The 18,746-nt window shown below is 36.6% G+C and overlaps 1 protein-coding gene across 1 annotated transcript in view; it reads left to right on the top strand.

Moving 5' to 3' along the window:
* SMC2 (structural maintenance of chromosomes 2) overlaps nucleotides 1–18,341 on the top strand; it is a 60,814-nt gene extending 42,473 nt beyond the window's left edge. The window contains exons 17-24 of the mRNA XM_021691350.1: nucleotides 24–217; nucleotides 1,174–1,317; nucleotides 4,583–4,777; nucleotides 6,918–7,118; nucleotides 9,689–9,805; nucleotides 12,803–12,963; nucleotides 16,982–17,129; nucleotides 18,150–18,341. Of these exons, the coding sequence (XP_021547025.1) occupies nucleotides 24–217; nucleotides 1,174–1,317; nucleotides 4,583–4,777; nucleotides 6,918–7,118; nucleotides 9,689–9,805; nucleotides 12,803–12,963; nucleotides 16,982–17,129; nucleotides 18,150–18,308 (1,319 nt within the window). The 3' untranslated portion in view covers nucleotides 18,309–18,341. The remainder of the gene's footprint in view (nucleotides 1–23; nucleotides 218–1,173; nucleotides 1,318–4,582; nucleotides 4,778–6,917; nucleotides 7,119–9,688; nucleotides 9,806–12,802; nucleotides 12,964–16,981; nucleotides 17,130–18,149) is intronic.
* Nucleotides 18,342–18,746: the final 405 nt, after the last annotated feature.

Raw genomic sequence — 18,746 nt, forward strand, 5'->3', positions numbered from 1 at the left:
CATTTGCCTACTTTATGATGCAGAGGAAAGTGAGGAGACCTTAAAAAATACCAAAGAAATTCAGAAAAAAGCAGAAGAAAAATATGAAGTATTGGAGAATAAAATGAAAAATGCAGAGGCTGAAAGGGAGCAAGAACTGAAGGATGCTCAGGAAAAACTGGATTTTGCCAAAACGAAAGCAGATGCTTCTAGTAAGAAAATGAAAGAAAAACAACAGGTAATAACCTTTCTTGAAGTGGAACCAATCTTCTATTGTCAATATAGAGCTGAAGGTGGCCTTACTCATCAGTATTCATAACATCTAAAAGCACACTATGGTTCTTTAGGAAATAAAGTATTCATCTTCTAAGTCATTTTGCTGAAAACCTTGTAATGGATGTCATAAGGATGGGTTGCAATGTCTTGCTAATTTTCGAGAAAGAGCAAAATTGCCTTTTTGTAAATGCTTCACTTAAGAGTAGACCAAAGCTTGTATCCTGTAGTAGAGCTATGTCCTATCGGCTTGAGTGGTGACATTTCTATTAGGTGATCATCTATGTGAATGGATACTGTGAAAGATAGATACAAGACAAAGCATGTTACTTTACAAAGTGCCATTCAGTTGTAGACTGGTGGTGATAACTGTTTTTATCTTCTGGATAGTGCCAAAGCTGAAATTTGAACCTAGCCTTTTCTGTCTCCAAAGGCTGTGCTCTGAATCGCTTTTCTAGATGATTTTATTTAAATCTATTTTTCTTCATATTCTGTCACTAAATACCTGCACAGAGTATTTTCTAACGAACTAAAGAGTATAATGGGAAAGAAGAAAATTGAGAAACTATTTTTTTTTACATTGAATAATTGTTTTAAAAAAGGCTTTTCCTCTGCTAATTTATCTCTTATGTAGAATTCTATATTTTTCTCTGTAGGAATAAAAGGATAAAGGAAATAGTTTATGCTAAATTCTTTGAACCTGTAAAAACTACATACGTTTGTCATTTTTTTTTTAAGCGTAGGAAAATAAATTTCCTTTCTCCTTTCTTCAGGGGAAACAGCTTACATGTGTTTTGGTAGTTGAATAACTACGATGTGGGTCTTACCTGAATGAGAATCTTACAAAGTTTGTTGATATGTATGTATTCATTTTTCAGTAATTAATAGCCTGTTGAATGTGTAGATAATGATTTCTTATAGGAAGTTGAAGCTATCACTCTGGAGCTGGAAGAGCTCAAGAGAGAGCACGCATCCTATAAGCAACAGCTTGAAGCTGTAAATGAAGCTATCAAATCCTATGAAGTACAGATTGAAGTAATGGCAGCTGAGGTGGCTAAAAATAAGGTAATGTTTACTTACCATATTGGAGAAATAGCAAATGTTAATCACTTACAAAATGTTGGCTTGAAGATGTTTGACTTTAGAGGTCTCAATCTCTTCATTCTTGTGTTGATGAGAGGCAAAAACAGTGATTACTGATCCAGAAAGAGTCCTGAAATAATACTAATTGTTTTAGTCTGGCTCTACTCTGAAGACAAAAAATACACAGTAATTCGAACAGGATAAGTTTAAAAAACTGACTGCAATAGGAGTTTGGAATGATGTGTGCTGGGTCACTAAAGAGTAAAGAGAATGTTCAATGATATAGGAGCAGCAGATATGGGGAGTGGGGCTGAGGAAGTTCACCCATGGAAGGAACAAATCTGGCAAAGAGCCTCATTGCACTTTGTAGGGCTGCAAACCTGATCTAGTTGGAGAAGACATAACTGTGGCCCCCTGGTGGTGAAGTTTGAAATGCCACATGGGATGCCAGGGGCATTGGCCATGTGAACATGCTGCGAAGCCCCGCTCTCCTCTCCCTCCCCCCCGCCCTGCCCCCCCGCTTGATGTTGGGACAGCCATGCAAGCTGCTAGCCCTGGCACATGACAAACTTGCTTTTGAGAAAAGCATGCCAGAACTGGGATGTAAAACCTCTTTCTACAGTTTCCCTACAGCATCCTTTACTGGTGAGGCTGACTATAGTTGCTGCTGGTGGGGGAGAAATGTTCTGATATCAGAAGCGGGGAAGTAAAGGATTTAGGGCTGAGGGGATTTCCCATGTTAGACATTCTGTCACCTGCAAATTCATATTGTGGTATGTCTTTATTAGAGATTGTCCCTCCTGAATATTGGCTACTCTCTTGTCCCTTTCTTTGATTTTGACTTTGAATTGTTTCATACTGAGGTATAATTGATATGTATTAGTTTCAAGAGTACTACAGCATAATGATTTATTTGTATATATTGCAAAATGACCACCCCAGTGAGTCTAGTTAAGATCTGTCACCACACAGTTATAATTTTTTTTTCTTGTGATCAGAACTGTTACAATCTTTCTCAGCAACTTTTAAATATACAGTACCGTATCATGATAGTCACCATGCTGTTAAAGTTTTCTGTCATGTTGCTATTGATACTATCGGTAAATATCCTTCATTTTCATTGTAACTGAATGTAGATAGCTTTTGAAAAGAGAGTTGCGTTCATTTGACGTTTATTGTGGTGTTTTTGCCTTACTTGTGTCGTCTACTTCTACATTTTCTTTTATGTTTTTCCTTTGAAATGATTATTTTAATGTTATAGTATGTGGTATTTTGGAAAGTAGGTCTTTCCTCTTGATCCTCCTCTTGGCTAAATTCAAGTTCTTTTGTTTGTAGCACATTGTCATATCACTAGAATAACAGTTTTTACTCTTTTTTTGAAATTAAGAGATCAAAATGCTTCTCAACTTTGTGTTTTGTGTTGCTGATTAAATTTTCTAGTTTCTGTTCAGTTTCTATTTTGCCTCCAAAGTACATTTTCGTTTTTTAAAACTATCTTTAGTTTTTTTTCTGATTTGTTGTCTTAATCTCATATTTTTCATGTAGCATTTAAAAATTAGATACGTGTTTCCAAAATAAATGTGAAAATAGTTAGGTACTCCTTTCTCTAAATAAAGTCAAAGTGAGAACATGTACCTATTTCCATTTCTCTTTATGGAAAAGTATAAAATGGATCACTTAGTTTTTAAAGGTTGTTCTTTCAGGCTCTGCATTCTAAATTGTTTCCTTTCCTTGATGAGAGTATCAAAGGACACTCCCAGGAGGCTAAGAAAAGAAACTGCCTATAACTAATTAGACAAAATGAAAATTTCATTTCTGCTCAACCTTAGTGACAGATTTCTATTATAAAAAAGATGAAAATAGTCAAAACTATTTTTTTTAAGGATTTTATTATTTGAGAGAGAGAAGCACAAGCAGGGGTAGCTACAGTGGGAGAGGGAGAAGCAGGCTCCCCACAGAGCAGGGAACCCAATGCAGGGCTCCATCCCAGGACACTGGGATTATGACCTGAGCCAAAGGCAGACAGTCAACCTACTGAGCCACCCAGGTGCCCCTGCAATGCAATTTTTAACCTGTAGCCCTGAGAGAATCTTCATAAACATGTTTTTTTTTTTTTTTTACATATGGTGTTTGTTAGTTAATAAACCTGTGTCTGTTATTTTTCCCTTTGGTTAATATCACCAGAGTATTTTTCACTTGCTTTTCTTGTTCTTCAAAGGTTTCAAAAAGCTAAAATATCTTTAGGTCTTTATATGAATGCCATGATTTATTTTCCTTCCTCAAAAGACCCTCTAATGACACAGTTTAAACATTACAAGGAATTTAAAGCACTTTGAGAACATTCAATAACCTAACCATAACATTAAGTATTCTTTGTTGCTCAAAATGATAATTTCCTAATGAGCATGCCTAAAATACTGCTAGATTTTTTATTTGTGCTTTTCATCATGAAGAACTGTTCTTCCTCAGATGCTTGTAGCAAGTTGTCTTACTTAGGTTTTCCCCCTACCTAAATATGAGTTGAACTAGGTTTTTTTTTGGTTTAGATATTTTTGTGATTTCTTTTAAGATCTAAGATGAAGCAAAGGGGTTTGCGGGGCAGGGGATTAGTGATAGACTGAACTGCAGTTATAATTACCACTTTGGAGATTGAGTAGCTTCAGCCTCAGGAAGTAGGGGAAAATAAAAATCAAAGCAAGAAAGTTTTTCTTTGTGCCACAGATCTATTTATTCAGAAAGTTTCTCTCTTATTTTTCTGTTTTGACCCTTGTGCTAGAACCAAACATTATGACCTTCCATTGTCACTGGTAAATATGGCTTATAACTATAGAAGGGAAAAGGAGAAAGCCCCAGCCCACATTCTACCCCTCCTGGTAAATGATATTTGGGGATCTGTCATATTATCTTCTTGTTAAGTACCAAAAAATGCCACTTTTCTGAGACCTCAAAAGTCAGATTCCTATAGTCTCTCCTCCCCTCTGCAAGTTGATCCCAACTAAGCTGTATCCAGCAGAAACTTTGTTGCTTCCAGCATGAACACTGCAACGCATCTTATTTCTAGTGGTAAAACAAGTTTTCTCCTGTATGTAAATTAGCCATTTTAATGGGGATATGAAATGTAGAGGGTTAGGTGACCATTTGCCTGTAATCACATTCCCGTCTTGCCCTAAAGTTTGTTAGATCTTTTAATAAACTAAAAATAGGTCCATATTACCTTGCTATATGTTGTCTTTGAATTATGTTTCAGGAGTCTGTAAATAAAGCCCAAGAAGAGGTGACCAAGCAAAAAGAAGTGATAACAGCCCAAGACAACGTAATTAAAGCTAAATATGGCGAAGTAGCAACACATAAGGAACAAAACAATGATTCTCAGCTTAAAATTAAGGAACTGGACCACAACATCAGCAAACATAAACGGGAAGCTGAAGATGCTGCTGCAAAGGCACGTTTGTGTTGTTTATTTTTACCCGTAATCAGATTTTTACTTCTAAGTTGTTGAAATATTCTGGTAAACTGCTCAATGAAGAATTCAATAAAATGGCAGAACTGTGTAACATAATTTTGAGGCTTACAGCTATTTTAACGGCTTCTCATCAATGTTCATTTTCACCAAATGGCATAAATGTTTTGTTTCTAAATTTCAGGTATTCCTATCTCCAAGATGTTTTACTGAATAGTGGTCTCCCATGGAACTGACCATTTTTTAATACCCAAATATTCATAGAACTATTAATATATTAATAGTAATAGTATATATTATTTCAAAATGAATTAAAAACTCAGAGAAATATATATACAGGCACCTTCTAAAATAAGGACTTAATTGGCTTCCGGATGTCCTTGTGAGGATCTGTACAGTCAATTTTGCAGCCTCATCTGAAATCTGATTTTTTTTTTTTAAGGATTTTATTTATTTGAGAGAGAGAGATACAGTGAGAGAGGGAACACAAGCAGGGGGAGTGGGAGAGGGAGAAGCAGGCTTCCCGCTGAGCAGGAAGCCTGATGTGGGGTTTGATCCCAGGACCGTGGGATCATGACCTGAGCCAAAGGCAGACGTTTAATAACTGAGCCACCCAGGCGCCCCTGAAATCTGATGTTTTGCTAAGCAGCTATCTTTTTGAGGTTATCTCAGTTTTTGGTCACTCTTAAAAAGTTTCTTCCTTCTATGTATCACAGTGTCTTAAGTACTTTAAAAAGAATACATGCTTTTGCAGAAATTCATTGCTTGGTTAAGAGGCTGTACCCATGAAGTCTTAGTAATTCACCCATCATGTTTTCTGATGAGTGTGTAACAGTTTGGTGCCTTTTAAATCTTCTTTAACACCTTAAAAGTAGAAGAGATTTAACTTCAAAAAAGTCAGAACATACAAAACAGTCACCCTACCCTCTGAAAGAGCCAAGTGTGCCTGTTCAGGTTCGTTCCTTAATTTAAAAAATACAAATATTTTCATAGCCACATCATTAATATCCTAATATTTTATTGTCGATTTCCCATTAGGCTGGTAGCCTAATATTAGTGGATTCACTGAAATATTACCAATGTTAATATTGTTAATAGTTTTTTGTAATTGAAAATGCCAGTAGTGGTGATTGCTGGGGGATTTTATTTACAGTTAAGGAAGTGAAAAGGAGACTCACAAGTGGAACTGCTAAAAAGTCAAGGATTCTTTGAAGTATATAATTTATCAAATATTTATTGCATACGAAGTAGTATCAGATAGTAGCCAGGCCCTGAAGATAAGGATAAGCAACATGTACCCAGAATGCCTTCATAGAGCTTATGGATCAGCAGGGAAGGCAGACTGGAAAGGATCCTCTTTGGAGCCTGGAGGTGAGACAGTACCCATGGAATTAATAAGGACAAACCAATGGACAAGGATTCGATTCTACCAGTCAGAACCAACCTTAAACAATTTTACTAGAAGAAAGTCTTCCTTAAGCACTATAATTTTAAATTATAGTTAAAAGGGAGCGGCTAAGGGAATGGAGTCAACGTTTAGGGAGTTTTTTATTTATCTAATAATTCTCCTCAGAATTGTCAGTCAGGATTAGGCTTCCATAAATTTACCAAATCTATGACTTAAGTATTCCTATAAGAATTTTAACTTTCACAAGTTGTTTTTGAAGCAATTGATTGAGTTTGACTTATATTTCATTCTAACGGAGGTGTTTTACATATACTTTGTATAAATTTGAGCTGGCTGGCTATTCTTTCAGTGCTTAAGTAATGGGAAGATCTTTTTTTTGAGCCTATCCTCCAGGTAAAAATATTCATACTTAGTGTAGGTTTACTGTTCACAGTGAACCTCATTTTTACAAATGAGTCATTGATTTAAAATTACTAAATATTTAAGAAACTTTTTTGAGAGAGCACAAGCAGGGGTAGGGGCAGAGGGAGAGGGAGAGAATCCTCAAGCAGACTCCCTGCTGAGCTCAGAGCCCAGGACCCTGAGATCATGACCTGACCCAAAACCAAGAGTCAGAGCCTCAATCGACTGAGCCACCCAGGCGCCCCAAGAAACTCGTTTCTAAATGTCCATTTGCAAACAATGATAGATGTTTCTATTATCCTCTGTGTCTAGGTCTCCAAAATGTTGAAAGACTATGACTGGATTAATGCAGAGAAACACCTCTTTGGGCAACCTAATAGTGCCTATGATTTCAAAACCAACAACCCAAAAGAAGCTGGTCAGAGACTTCAGAAGTTGCAAGAAATGAAGGAGAAACTGGGGAGAAATGTCAACATGAGAGCTATGAATGTTCTGACAGAAGCTGAAGAGCGGGTAAGTCCTTTTCCTTGGACCGGCCACCCGAGTAGCTTCAATGGCTATCTAGGACCCCGGCAACAAGTACTAGAGGAAATCTGTTGCTTGATGCCCTTGATACCGAATTTCTTTCTATTTTCCCTTTCTTTTTCAGTTCTTTCTTATTTCATTGTTTTGCATCATCAATTATTTATATATTCTGTTGTACCTTGAATAACTTTTCTATTGGCTTTGCCACAAACATATTCTACCCTTTTCTTATTCTTGGTGTAAATAAAAACTCTACTTTTTGTTCTAGTTAACTTCTCACATTTCTATCCTTTCTTTCACTTGCCTTGAAAGGGCTTTGAAAAATAAGGTGTACTCTGCTATCTGCCTCCTTACCAGTCATTCCATAACTATTGTCTTCCTTTTGACTCTAGGGTATACTAGAACCATTACCTAAGTAATGATTAATATTGTTATATGCATAACCATTCCTCTATTAATCTGTAAGTCCAGCAGCGTCTTCTGTTTTAATGCTCACTTACTTGATAATGTTATCCATCTCCCCAACCCTGACAAAACTTTTATAGTCTGCCATGTTACTAGAAAAATCCACAGGGGAAAGCAATCCATATTCTTGACAGCTCCATAGGAAATAGCTGAGTAATTTTATGTTATGCCTTATACCACCTTTAATTTTGCAAAATTCTGTTTGAATTTGTATCATAGAGTTATGAGAGCTCTCTAAAAGTGGTAATACTTATGAGTTCAATTACTTTTAAGAAGTTTTGCTATAATGGGGTTTTTTGTAACTGTTATTGACATTAGTGTCTACAAAGAATATAATGTTAGATACCAAATAGGCTAATAATGCTCATGTTGTGATCTATCTATAAAATGTTCCTGGTTTTTATTTCTCCATTGAAGCTTTGCAATATATGCCATATTTGTGGAGGAGAAATCTTTGGTCTGAATTTGAACTGCATATTGTGAAACTTATTCACTTGTTTGCTTTTATTAGATAATGAAAACTGGTCTAATATTTTTTAAAAGAATTCTCCAACTCCCATTTCCTTACCAGAAGGAAAGGCTCTATCGTTAAGTAAGATGGCCTTTTGTTTTGTTGTATTTTGTGTTTGTCCAAATAAGAAACTACATGGAATTATGCAAGGAATAAGAGAAAATTGTAGAGAGGAGTTTTAGGAGCTTGGCCATTAAGCAGAGAGACAGCAAGGAAGCGAGCAGGACTGGCTAGAACTTTTCAGGGAGAATTTGAAGCCTCCTTTGAAGCTTTGAGGAGAAATGAGTTAAGAGGATTTTTAGAAAGTGCTGCTGCTACTCATGGTGTAATTATCCCTCTGCAGCCTCCCTCAAATTTTTTTCAGTGAGTTTCTACATTAACCAGGAAAAGACCAATCTGAAGATGTGCTGTTTGAGCTGAAACTTGAGGCACCAATTATGTCAGATACAGAGAAAGAGCATTCTGGGAAGAGAGAACAATGCAGGGGCTAGAAGGCTATAATGAGCTTATTATGTTCAAGGAACTGAAAAAAAGACCATATGGCTGGAGCCTGGGGAGGAGTGGGATGCCAAAAAGTCAGATAAGTAAGAGCCAAATTATGTAGGACTCATACATCATGATGAGGAATTGAACTTTTGTGTCACTGCTAAAACTGACCTTAAGAAGAAAGCATGTCATCAAAAGGAATGAGATCTTGCCATTTGCAACGACGTGGATGGAACTGGAGGGTATTATGTTGAGTGAAATAAGTCAAACAGAGAAAGACATGTATCATATGATCTCACTGATATGAGGAATTCTTAATTGTAGGAAACAAACTGAGGGTTGCTGGAGTGGGGGGTGGGGTGGGAGGGATGGGGTGACTGGGTGATAGACACTGGGGAGGGTATGTGCTCTGGTAAGCGCTGTGAATTGTGCAAGACTGTTGAATCTCAGATCTGTACCTCTGAAACAAATAATGCAATATATGTTAAGAAAAAAAAAAAAAGAAGAAGAAGAAGAAGGTAGCAGGAGGGGAAGAATGAAGCGGGGGAAATCGGAGGGGTAGACGAACCATGAGAGACGATGGACTCTGAAAAACAAACTGAGGGTTCTAGAGGGGAGGGGGGTGGGAGGATGGGTTAGCCTGGTGGTGGGTATTGAGGAGGGCACATTCTGCATGAGCACTGGGTGTTATGCACAAACAATGAATCATGGAACACTTCATCTAAAACTAATGATGTAATGTATGAGGGTTAACATAAGAATAAAAAAAAAAGCATGCTAGAGCTACTTTTGAGTTTACATACGACACATTTTCTTTTTTGCCTTGGCTGTTAGAAAGATCTGGTGGGAGTATTAGTGGAATCAAAATACTTCAGGAGCTTGTCCTATAAATTCTCAATAGCAACTAAATTTTACCTATAGGTGATATATTTACTTTCATGATTTGGTTTACATTATAACTCTTAATGCAGTATATCTTTGTTACACAGAAGTGTACATATTATATATAAAAATTAAACCTCTAATCCTGACTGAATTCTAGAATATAAAGAAAATTTTATATTTTTCCAATTAAGCATGCTTTTTATCTTACTAGTATAATGACTTGATGAAGAAGAAGAGAATTGTAGAAAATGACAAATCCAAAATCCTTGCAACTATAGAAGACCTTGACCAGAAGAAAAACCAAGCCCTAAATATTGCTTGGCAAAAGGTATTTGAACCAAAAATATTATCATTTATTCTATATGAGGAAAGGATGAAGAATGGTCAGTAGGTTTATACACTGAGATGAATTTAAAATGGATGATTTGCACACACTCATGCTTTAATTAAAACCTTCTAGACTTGACTGCTACCGATTTGCAAAGGTAAATTTGTGTCCCTCCATCATACTCTCATAGTCTACTTCTCTGGTTCCTAAGTTATATTAAATTTCTAACTTTCTAGATTTCTTTATTTTTCATTCTTAACCTTGTTTCCACGTCTGTGTTACTTTCAAAGGAGATACCATTTGTCTGAAACCTTAGATTCTGTCCGATTTCTGCCATACCCCACTGCTGGGAAGCTGGAAGCAGTCTCAGTTTCGCACTGGGGAAGCTCTGCTTGTTGGAAAGCACCTCCCAAGGACCCCTTTGGTTCTAACTTCCTTGGTTTCTCTGGCCCAGGCTCAGAGAAGTCAAATATTCTCAGAACATTACTCTAACAAGATTGGCATATTCCTTACCACTTACAAGTTATTAACTGCATTTCAGAATTCATAATTATGCATTCTGTAGGTTTTTAGCAAAGCATTTTATATGTAAATTAACAATTCCATAACTGATAGTTAGCCATCCATATTTTATAGATGAAGAAATCAAAGCCTAGAAAGTTGAAATAGCCTAAGATCATATAGCCAAAGGTGGAAAAACTGGAATTCTCTTTTTCTAGATTAGAACCAAAGTTAAAATTGCCTTTAGTTGCTAACTGCTGTCGCCCTTGTTGCCCTTAAAAGGGCAGTAAGCAAGGAAGTTTAGAATTCTTTCACTGGACTGTCCTAAGTGCCTTTTTTGTTTTATCTTATGACAACTTTGGCAGATTTCAAGATTCTTTACTATTATTTCTACTTCCCTGACTGCATGTATTTGTCTCCTGTAGGATAATTCCTTAGCCTCTTATGTGGAAGTTTTCCTGTATCTGTCCTAGCAAAAGACTCTCAGCCAAAAGATTCCAAACATAGTTACCGTGCTATTTGGTACTTCAACAGTCCCATGCCTCTGGGATTTAATTGGGCACCTCGCCTCTTTTTTTGCTTTTTAATTCTGTAATTATTCATAATTCTGAAAAATTCATTTTCAGTAATGGCAGCATAATTATCCCTTTTAGTCACCTTGTTTTTACTACTCTATAACTTATTTTCAGTGTTCCATCTCTCTGTGGTGTTTGTTTTAAAATACATGCAAAAAGTTGGTCCCATTATTCTTGTATAAATGTGGACTTAACACTGGGTCTGAGAGGTTTTGTCTCTTGTTTTCCCCATGGGTCCTGGACTTAGTGCAAGTACAGATTTATCCTTTAAATTGATGTTCCCCCAATTTCCAAGGTTCTCTCAAAGCAGGTAAATTTATTGAATACTTATTATATGTCAAGTACCATTCTCATATTAATTTTCTCATTTAATCCTCACAATAACCTATTGAGGTAGTAGTGTTATTATTAGTATTATATATTTCCTTCTGGCTTCTAGCACACTTCATTCAGAAAGCCAGAGTATTTTCGGCATTGGCTATGTTTATTTTTCTGTTTCCTTCTTAACGTATTGGATTTTCAGAATTTGATTGCATTTCACCTTTATATCTGTACATGAATGTAGTGCATTTTCTATCTTGAATAGGGCTGTATTCTTCTCTGCCCATTAACTGATAAGTTTCTCTTTTACCCTTTGGAGGAATTTCCACATGGTATCCATGGTCATGTTAAGGGTTTAGTAGTAGTCTACTGTTTTAATCCTCTGTTTAGTGCTTTTCTCTTGCCTGGCCAAAAAATTAAAGAAAAGAAAAAGAACCAAAGGTGTTTATAAATGCTGCTATCTTTATCATTCCCAAAAAAAGACAGTGGTCCTCTCCATTGTGATGAACCTCACCTAGCTCTAGAAATCTATCCCAGATAAAACTAAAACCTATTAACTCTGTGTAGAATATTACTCAGCATGTAATGCAGTTGCTCTTAAAACTGTATTCCTTAATACATCTATATTCAGTAGCACTGCTTGATTGTATCTGGATCTCATTAGTACCAATATTCATGCACTTGAATTTGGGGATTTCTTTGGAGAACATGACTGTCAGATCCTCATGGGTTTGTGCCTGTGAATGTACACACTCAAATTTGATGAACTCTAAGATTATTAGTTGTGTATTTGAAAATTCTCAAATCATTGATCAAGTGTGTATGCACAGAAATTACCCAATCACAATTCAAATATTGACTTAAATCTCTAGGTAAATCTGTGGCTTAATGGGGATAAACCAGACAGCTTCTTTAGCCTTTTTCTGTTGGGGTCCAGTCCTGCTCCTGTCTTTTGACAACTTCTTTGGCTGAGAAGAAGCCTACAGAAAAGGACCATTCAACACCTTGAACAGATCTGGCGGTTTGATTTCATGCCTCTTTTTTTCCTAGACTTCACCTTGATCTTAGGCTTTTTAAGGTTGGCTGATAACCACTGGCCTATCAAAACAGTCAAAAGAAAACAAGTTTTATAAGAGAACATTTTATGCCAAAAGAGAGTTTTCCTTTTCTGCCTCTCCCAACTGCAACTTCAGTTTCCTATATTATACAGTTGTGTGTTTCTGAAGATTCCTGTAATATAGCTTACAAAAGTATCAGAATTCCAGGATAGAGTTAGAAGTATAGCCTGTAGTTCCCCCTTGGAAGTTAGAGCAGAGCTCAGTAAATTTTTTCTGTAAAGGGGCAGGTAATAAATATTTCTGGCTTTGTGAGCCATATAATCTCTGTTGCAATTACTAGACTACTGTTTTAGTGCTAACAGCCATAGACAGTATATAAATGAATGGGCATGGCCAGATTTGTCACATGGGCCATAATATGTCAAAACCTGAGTTAGTAACAGACAACAAAATGCATCTGCTAGATTGAATATATACATACCAACATTTGATTATTCTTGGAAAGCTTTCTATATTAATCTTTTTTTTTTTTTTAAATCCAGGTGAACAAGGACTTTGGGTCTATTTTTTCTACTCTCTTGCCTGGTGCTAATGCTATGCTTGCACCACCAGAGGGGCAAACTGTATTGGATGGTTTGGAGTTCAAGGTTGCTTTAGGAAATACTTGGAAAGAAAACCTAACAGAACTTAGTGGTGGTCAGAGGTAAGCAATCCCTTTGCAGTATTATAATTTCTCATTCCTCTTATTGTATTATAATCCATCGTGATCTCATAGCTAAGCAAAACAAAATTGAAAATTGGTAGGTAATCTTTACATGTAGAATTTAAGGAGCTTTATATGTAAGACTGCAGATTTTTTTTAAAAACATTTGATTAAAATAATAGGCAACAGGGGCGCCTGGATGCTTGGTTGAGCATCCAACACCTGATTTTGGCTCAGGTCATGATATCAGGGTCATGGGATTGAGCCTCACATTGGGCTCCACACTCAGTTGGGAGTCTGCTTGGGATTCTCTCCCTCTCCGCCCGCTTGCATGTGCATGCTCTCTCTCAAATAAATAAATAAACCTTTAAGATAGTAGGCAACAAAGGAGAAATAAGGGTAAGCGATTAGAAAACTAGATAAAATATATGAAAAACAACTGTTTTCAGACTTTGGGAAATGAATAGGCCAAGAATATGATACCTGAGAGCAATGAAACAAAACTGCTGAGCTCAGTGTTCACCCCAGCTTTCTCCATAGGAGAATTTCTGGTTTGCAGGTGCAGGGAGGGGAATCCATATGAAGCCTAGTAGTCTCACTAAGTTAAAGAAACAGATTAGAATTTTGGGAGGCCCCTGCTTAGCATTCAGTCTGTACTGTTCCCGAAGTGAAAGCTACTCTACACACACAGCAGAGTTCATCACATACCCTGAAGAGAGCAAGCTGATCCTCATGTAACTTGAGACTCTAACATAACACAGTGTCTGGCATCTGATAAAAGCACTGGACAGAAATCAAGAAAATGTGACTTATAGCCTAGAGAAAAATTATTCGATGGAAACAGACCCAGAAGTGGCAGGTGATAAAAATAGGAGACAAGGAAGTTATAGAATTATGTTAGTTATTTCCAAGAATTACAGGGGAAAAAACCTAGTGGAATTTCTGGAGATAAAAAAATATGCCTGAGGGTGCCTGGGTGGCTCAGTTGGTTAAGCGACTGCGTTCAGCTCAGGTCATGATCCTGGAGTCCCTGGATCGAGTCCCGCATCGGGCTCCCTGCTCGGCGGGGAGCCTGCTTCTCCCTCTGACCCTCCCCCCTCTCATGTGCTCTCTCTCTCATTCTCTCTGTCTCAAATAAATAAATAAAAAATCTTAAAAAAAAAAAAAAATATGCCTGAAAGGAAAAGTTCACCACATGACATTAACAGATTAGACAGTGTAAAAGAAACATGAATGACTTTGAAGGCACAGCAAATAGAAACTATTAAAGCTAAACTGAGAAGCACAAAACTATAAAAACAGAGCTTCAGTGACTATCAAGCCGTCTAACATACGTATATTTGGAGTTCCAAGAAGAAAGGAAGAGGCAAAACAGAAAAATACTTGAAATAATGGCCCCAGATTTTCCCAATTTGATGAGTTCTATAAACCCACAATCTTCATTTCTGTGAACGCTCGGTAGGATAAACACATCCCCTGCCCCCCCCACATACATACAATAACATAGCAAAGCATGTTATATGAAATTGTGATTTTTATATGCCAATGATTAGAAAAATCTTAAAGCAGCAAGGGACAAAGAGAAAAACGACTTCGGGCTTATTGTCAAAACTGTGCAAGCCAGAAGTCTGGAACAACATCTAGAAAGTGCTAAAAGAAAAGCATGTCAACCAAGAATTCTATGTCTAATTGAAATATTCTTTAAATTGAAGTCAATATAAATATTTTTTTCAGAAAAGCAAAAGCTGGAGGAGTTTGATCCCAGCAGAACTGTACAAGTTAAAGGAAGTTTTCAGGTGAAAGGAAAAGGATTTACCAGAAGGAAACTTGGATCTACATAAAGGAGTGAATTCAGATAATCAGCATACTAAGGAGAAACTTAAGAGGTCATGTGGCCTCCCTCCTTACCTGCTGCAGAGAACCAAATAATTAAAACCTACTAAGAGAAAATCGTGAATATTCACATTAATTAAAGATGGTTATTATTTATTTTTCCCTTTCAGGATGTGCAATCCTAGTCCTTAAATTGTTCTCATGTGCCATATGATGCCATCATGTTACTCTTACATATGTAGAAAATACTAAGACCTGTTCATTTTCCTTGTGAAATCCTTTGTCATTTTTATAATTAGAATAGTGGTCCCTTGATTTATTTCATTGTAAGATTCCTAAATATTTTAACAGTATAAGACCCATTCTGGTGACTGTTAAAATTGAATTCCACAGTTCAGATCCCAATATCTAACTTTTTTTGCCAAAGTCCTAGAAAATATTTTGAGGAAAACCTAAAATTTAGTATGCTTATTTTCTTATTGGACCTGAAAATTATTTGCATAATTAAGATACAAAATTATTTTTAGATATATACCATTATTTTAGATGTATATCCAGCACAGTAGTTTTAACTCTTGGTGAGATTTTTTTTTTCTGAAAAATTAAGTTGGAAGAAAGCTCAGTGCCATAAGCATTTGGCATAGAGAAGGCCAATGAAAAATAATTTTAGGTTGCTTGAATGACCTCAGCTCCCCTCTATTGAGGTAGAGTCAGTCTCACTGTTTTTTGCACTGTTTCATACATTTCCCTTGCTAGATATTTTGGTTTCACCTTAAAAAAAAAAAAAAAAGGCTTTTTTAAATAAAATGTTTAAGAAAAAAATATAAGAATTATTAGGATTCTGAACAAAACCAGCTACAGTTACAGGGGATGGTTAGCTAGAAGAGAACTGAAAAAGACCTATAGAATCTGAGATGCCTAACTACAAATTTTAAATAAGGTGTATTATTAGGGTTCTCCGGAGAAACAGAACCAGCAGGGTGTGTATGTGTATGAAGAGGTTGTTTTTTAATAAGGAATTGGCTCGTCTTATTGTGGAGACTGAGAAGTCCCACAATTTGTTGTCTGCAAGCTAGAAATCCAGGAGGGCCAGTGGTGTAATTCAGTCTGGGTGTGAAGGCCTGAGAACCAGGAACACTGAGGCAGAATATCCATGTCCCAGCTCAAGTAATGAGGCAGGAAAAAACAGATTCTTTCCTCTACCTTTCTTAATATTGAGTCCTTCAGCAGACTGTGATGTCCACCCACATTGGAGAGGACAAACTGCTTTACTGAGTCTTCCAATTCAAAGGCAGATGTCACCCAGAAATACCCTCACAGACATACCCAGAAATAAAGTTCAGCCAAATATTTGAGTAGTCCGTAATCCAAATAAGTTGACACACAAAATTAACCATCACATAATAATTGTTTGAACTTCTGACACTGGGAAGTAATGGGCTATAATCTATACAACTTACTCTTAAATGGTGCCAATAAGAATGTGTGTGTATGGGGCGCCTGGGTGGCTCAGTTGGTTGAGCGGCTGCCTTCGGCTCAGGTCATGATCCTGGAGTCCCTGGATCGAGTCCCACATCGGGCTCCCTGCTCGGCAGGGAGTCTGCTTCTCCCTCTGACCCTCCCCCCTCTCATGTGCTCTCTCTCATTCTCTCTCTCTCTCAAATAAATAAATAAAATCTTAAAAAAAAAAAAACAAACATGGGAAATATTTTAAAGAATGTGTGTGTATGTACTCATAGATGCATGCATAGTAAAAGTTTGAAAGAGGGCACCTAAACCAGTTACAGTATCACCAAGCACTAGCGGTTGTCTTAACCAGTAAGTATATGGCCCTCACTCGCCTGCTACCTAGGCATCTAACAGCAATGGGGGAAGGAAAGAGAATACTTAACATGATCTTTCCTTAAGAGTAAGTGCCAATTATCCTGATTCTTTGATTGGAAAGAATATAAACCTGTAAAATAAAACTCCATTGAAGAGAAAAAAGGGAAAGCTAAAATAAGAGAACCATTTTAATACAGCAAAAATGTTGAAGTTTGAAACTTTAAGATTCTTTATTTCTATGGTGATCTTTCAGTTAAATCTGCACTATTCCATAATAAGAGGATAGCAGATTTGCTTCAGTGTTTTGGTAAAGAGTGGTAAAATCAACTTTTGATAACTTCTCTTTTGGTCTTTTTTGCAGGTCGTTAGTAGCTTTGTCATTAATATTATCCATGCTCCTCTTCAAACCTGCTCCAATTTATATCCTGGATGAGGTAGATGCAGCCTTGGACCTTTCTCACACCCAGAATATTGGACAGATGCTGCGTACTCATTTCACACATTCTCAGGTAAGAACCAGAAAAGACGTCTCCGGGATAGTTTTAGTTATTTATTCTTCTGAAACTGTTCTTTAGTAATGGCCAATATGAAGATATTTAGGATTGAGAAATATTAAAGCGTTGTGTATCTCTTTAAATATATAGTGAATATTTACATATACTTACATTCAAATGGATATAGGAGGAAAAAAGGTTTGGTTTCCTATTAAAGAAAGAGCCAGGCATTACCATTGTTGGTTGTACCCTGAGGGAGAATCTTAAATTTCCTATAATTTGGAATTAATTTAACATTATTTTTTTCTCTAGCTAGCTGCCAGAGGATACACACCCAAAGCAAGACTGTTTTAGGAAATCAGAAAATCATGTGGTACTTGATGGGGGCACTCGTCATTTTTCCTGGGTAGGAAATAGAGAAAAGCCCCTTTAAGAACAGTTTGTTTTTTATCGAACTGTTGCTGCAGGAACTGGGGCTGCCACACATGGTTATATTGATAATGCACCGTACAACTCCGGGGGGCTTCACTTATCGTAGTTATCACAGACTATTATTATGGTAGTCTTTTTAGCAGGTAACAGTGAAGTGGTACCCTTTCTTAATTCTGTAAATGTTCCATCTGACCTAGTGGTAGTGCGTGTAGGAACTAGTAGCCTTCTTTGATACTCTTAAAATATCAGAGAGAAGGCTATTTCAGCGGGGCATTTAGAGCTAGCAGCAAAACAGTGATGCCAGCTAGCTGCAGAGGACAGCAACAGGCAGTAGGAATTAGTAAACCTGGGTGATGACGCACTCCAGGTAAAATTAAGAGACTCCTAAAACCAAATTTAGAAAGCTAGAATTCATCTAGGTGCCTAATATTAGAACTATTTGTTACTTGCATTTGAGGATGGTGCCTTTGCTTTGAGCCAAGCTTTGAAAGAAGTAACAAAATCAGCATATCTCCACACAGTTCATAACCACAGAATAAAAACAGGAGTGCATTTCTTCAGATTACAAAAAGTATCTTCTATGTTTTCTTTTTTTCCCTTAAGTTCATTGTGGTGTCACTGAAGGAGGGTATGTTCAACAATGCAAATGTCCTTTTCAAAACCAAGTTTGTGGATGGTGTTTCTACAGTAGCCAGATTTACTCAGTGTCAAAATGGAAAGATTCCAAAGGAAACCACATCCAAGGCAAAAGGACCCAAATGACCACATCTGGAAGTTAAAAGTACAAATTTACTCTTTCACCTTGACCTGTTTTTTAAACAAAGAACTTTGGCTTTACTTATTTATGTAAAAATGTAATGTTTTGTTACTTAACCCGTATCTTCTCTTCCTTTATGTAATCACTTATAAATGAGTATAGATTCCTCTCTTCTTAATTAGTGTAACTGTGGTCCAATTACTGTGATTGTGATTTTATGCATGTCCTCAAACGTTTTCTTACACAATTCTTTTATATATATATATATATTGGGGAGCCTGAGATACATGGTTGGTGGGTAAATTCTGTTTGCAAAATTAAAAATCAAAGAAACAGATGAAATTAAATTATAGGATAAATATAGCTGATAGTCAGCTTTTAATTAGTTTAATTCCTAAGGTAATATTAGTGTGTTTTCTGTTGTTAAGAAAGTCATTTAGGTA

Source organism: Neomonachus schauinslandi, chromosome 13 (assembly GCF_002201575.2).
Source record: "Neomonachus schauinslandi chromosome 13, ASM220157v2, whole genome shotgun sequence".
Classification (NCBI taxonomy): domain Eukaryota; kingdom Metazoa; phylum Chordata; class Mammalia; order Carnivora; family Phocidae; genus Neomonachus; species Neomonachus schauinslandi.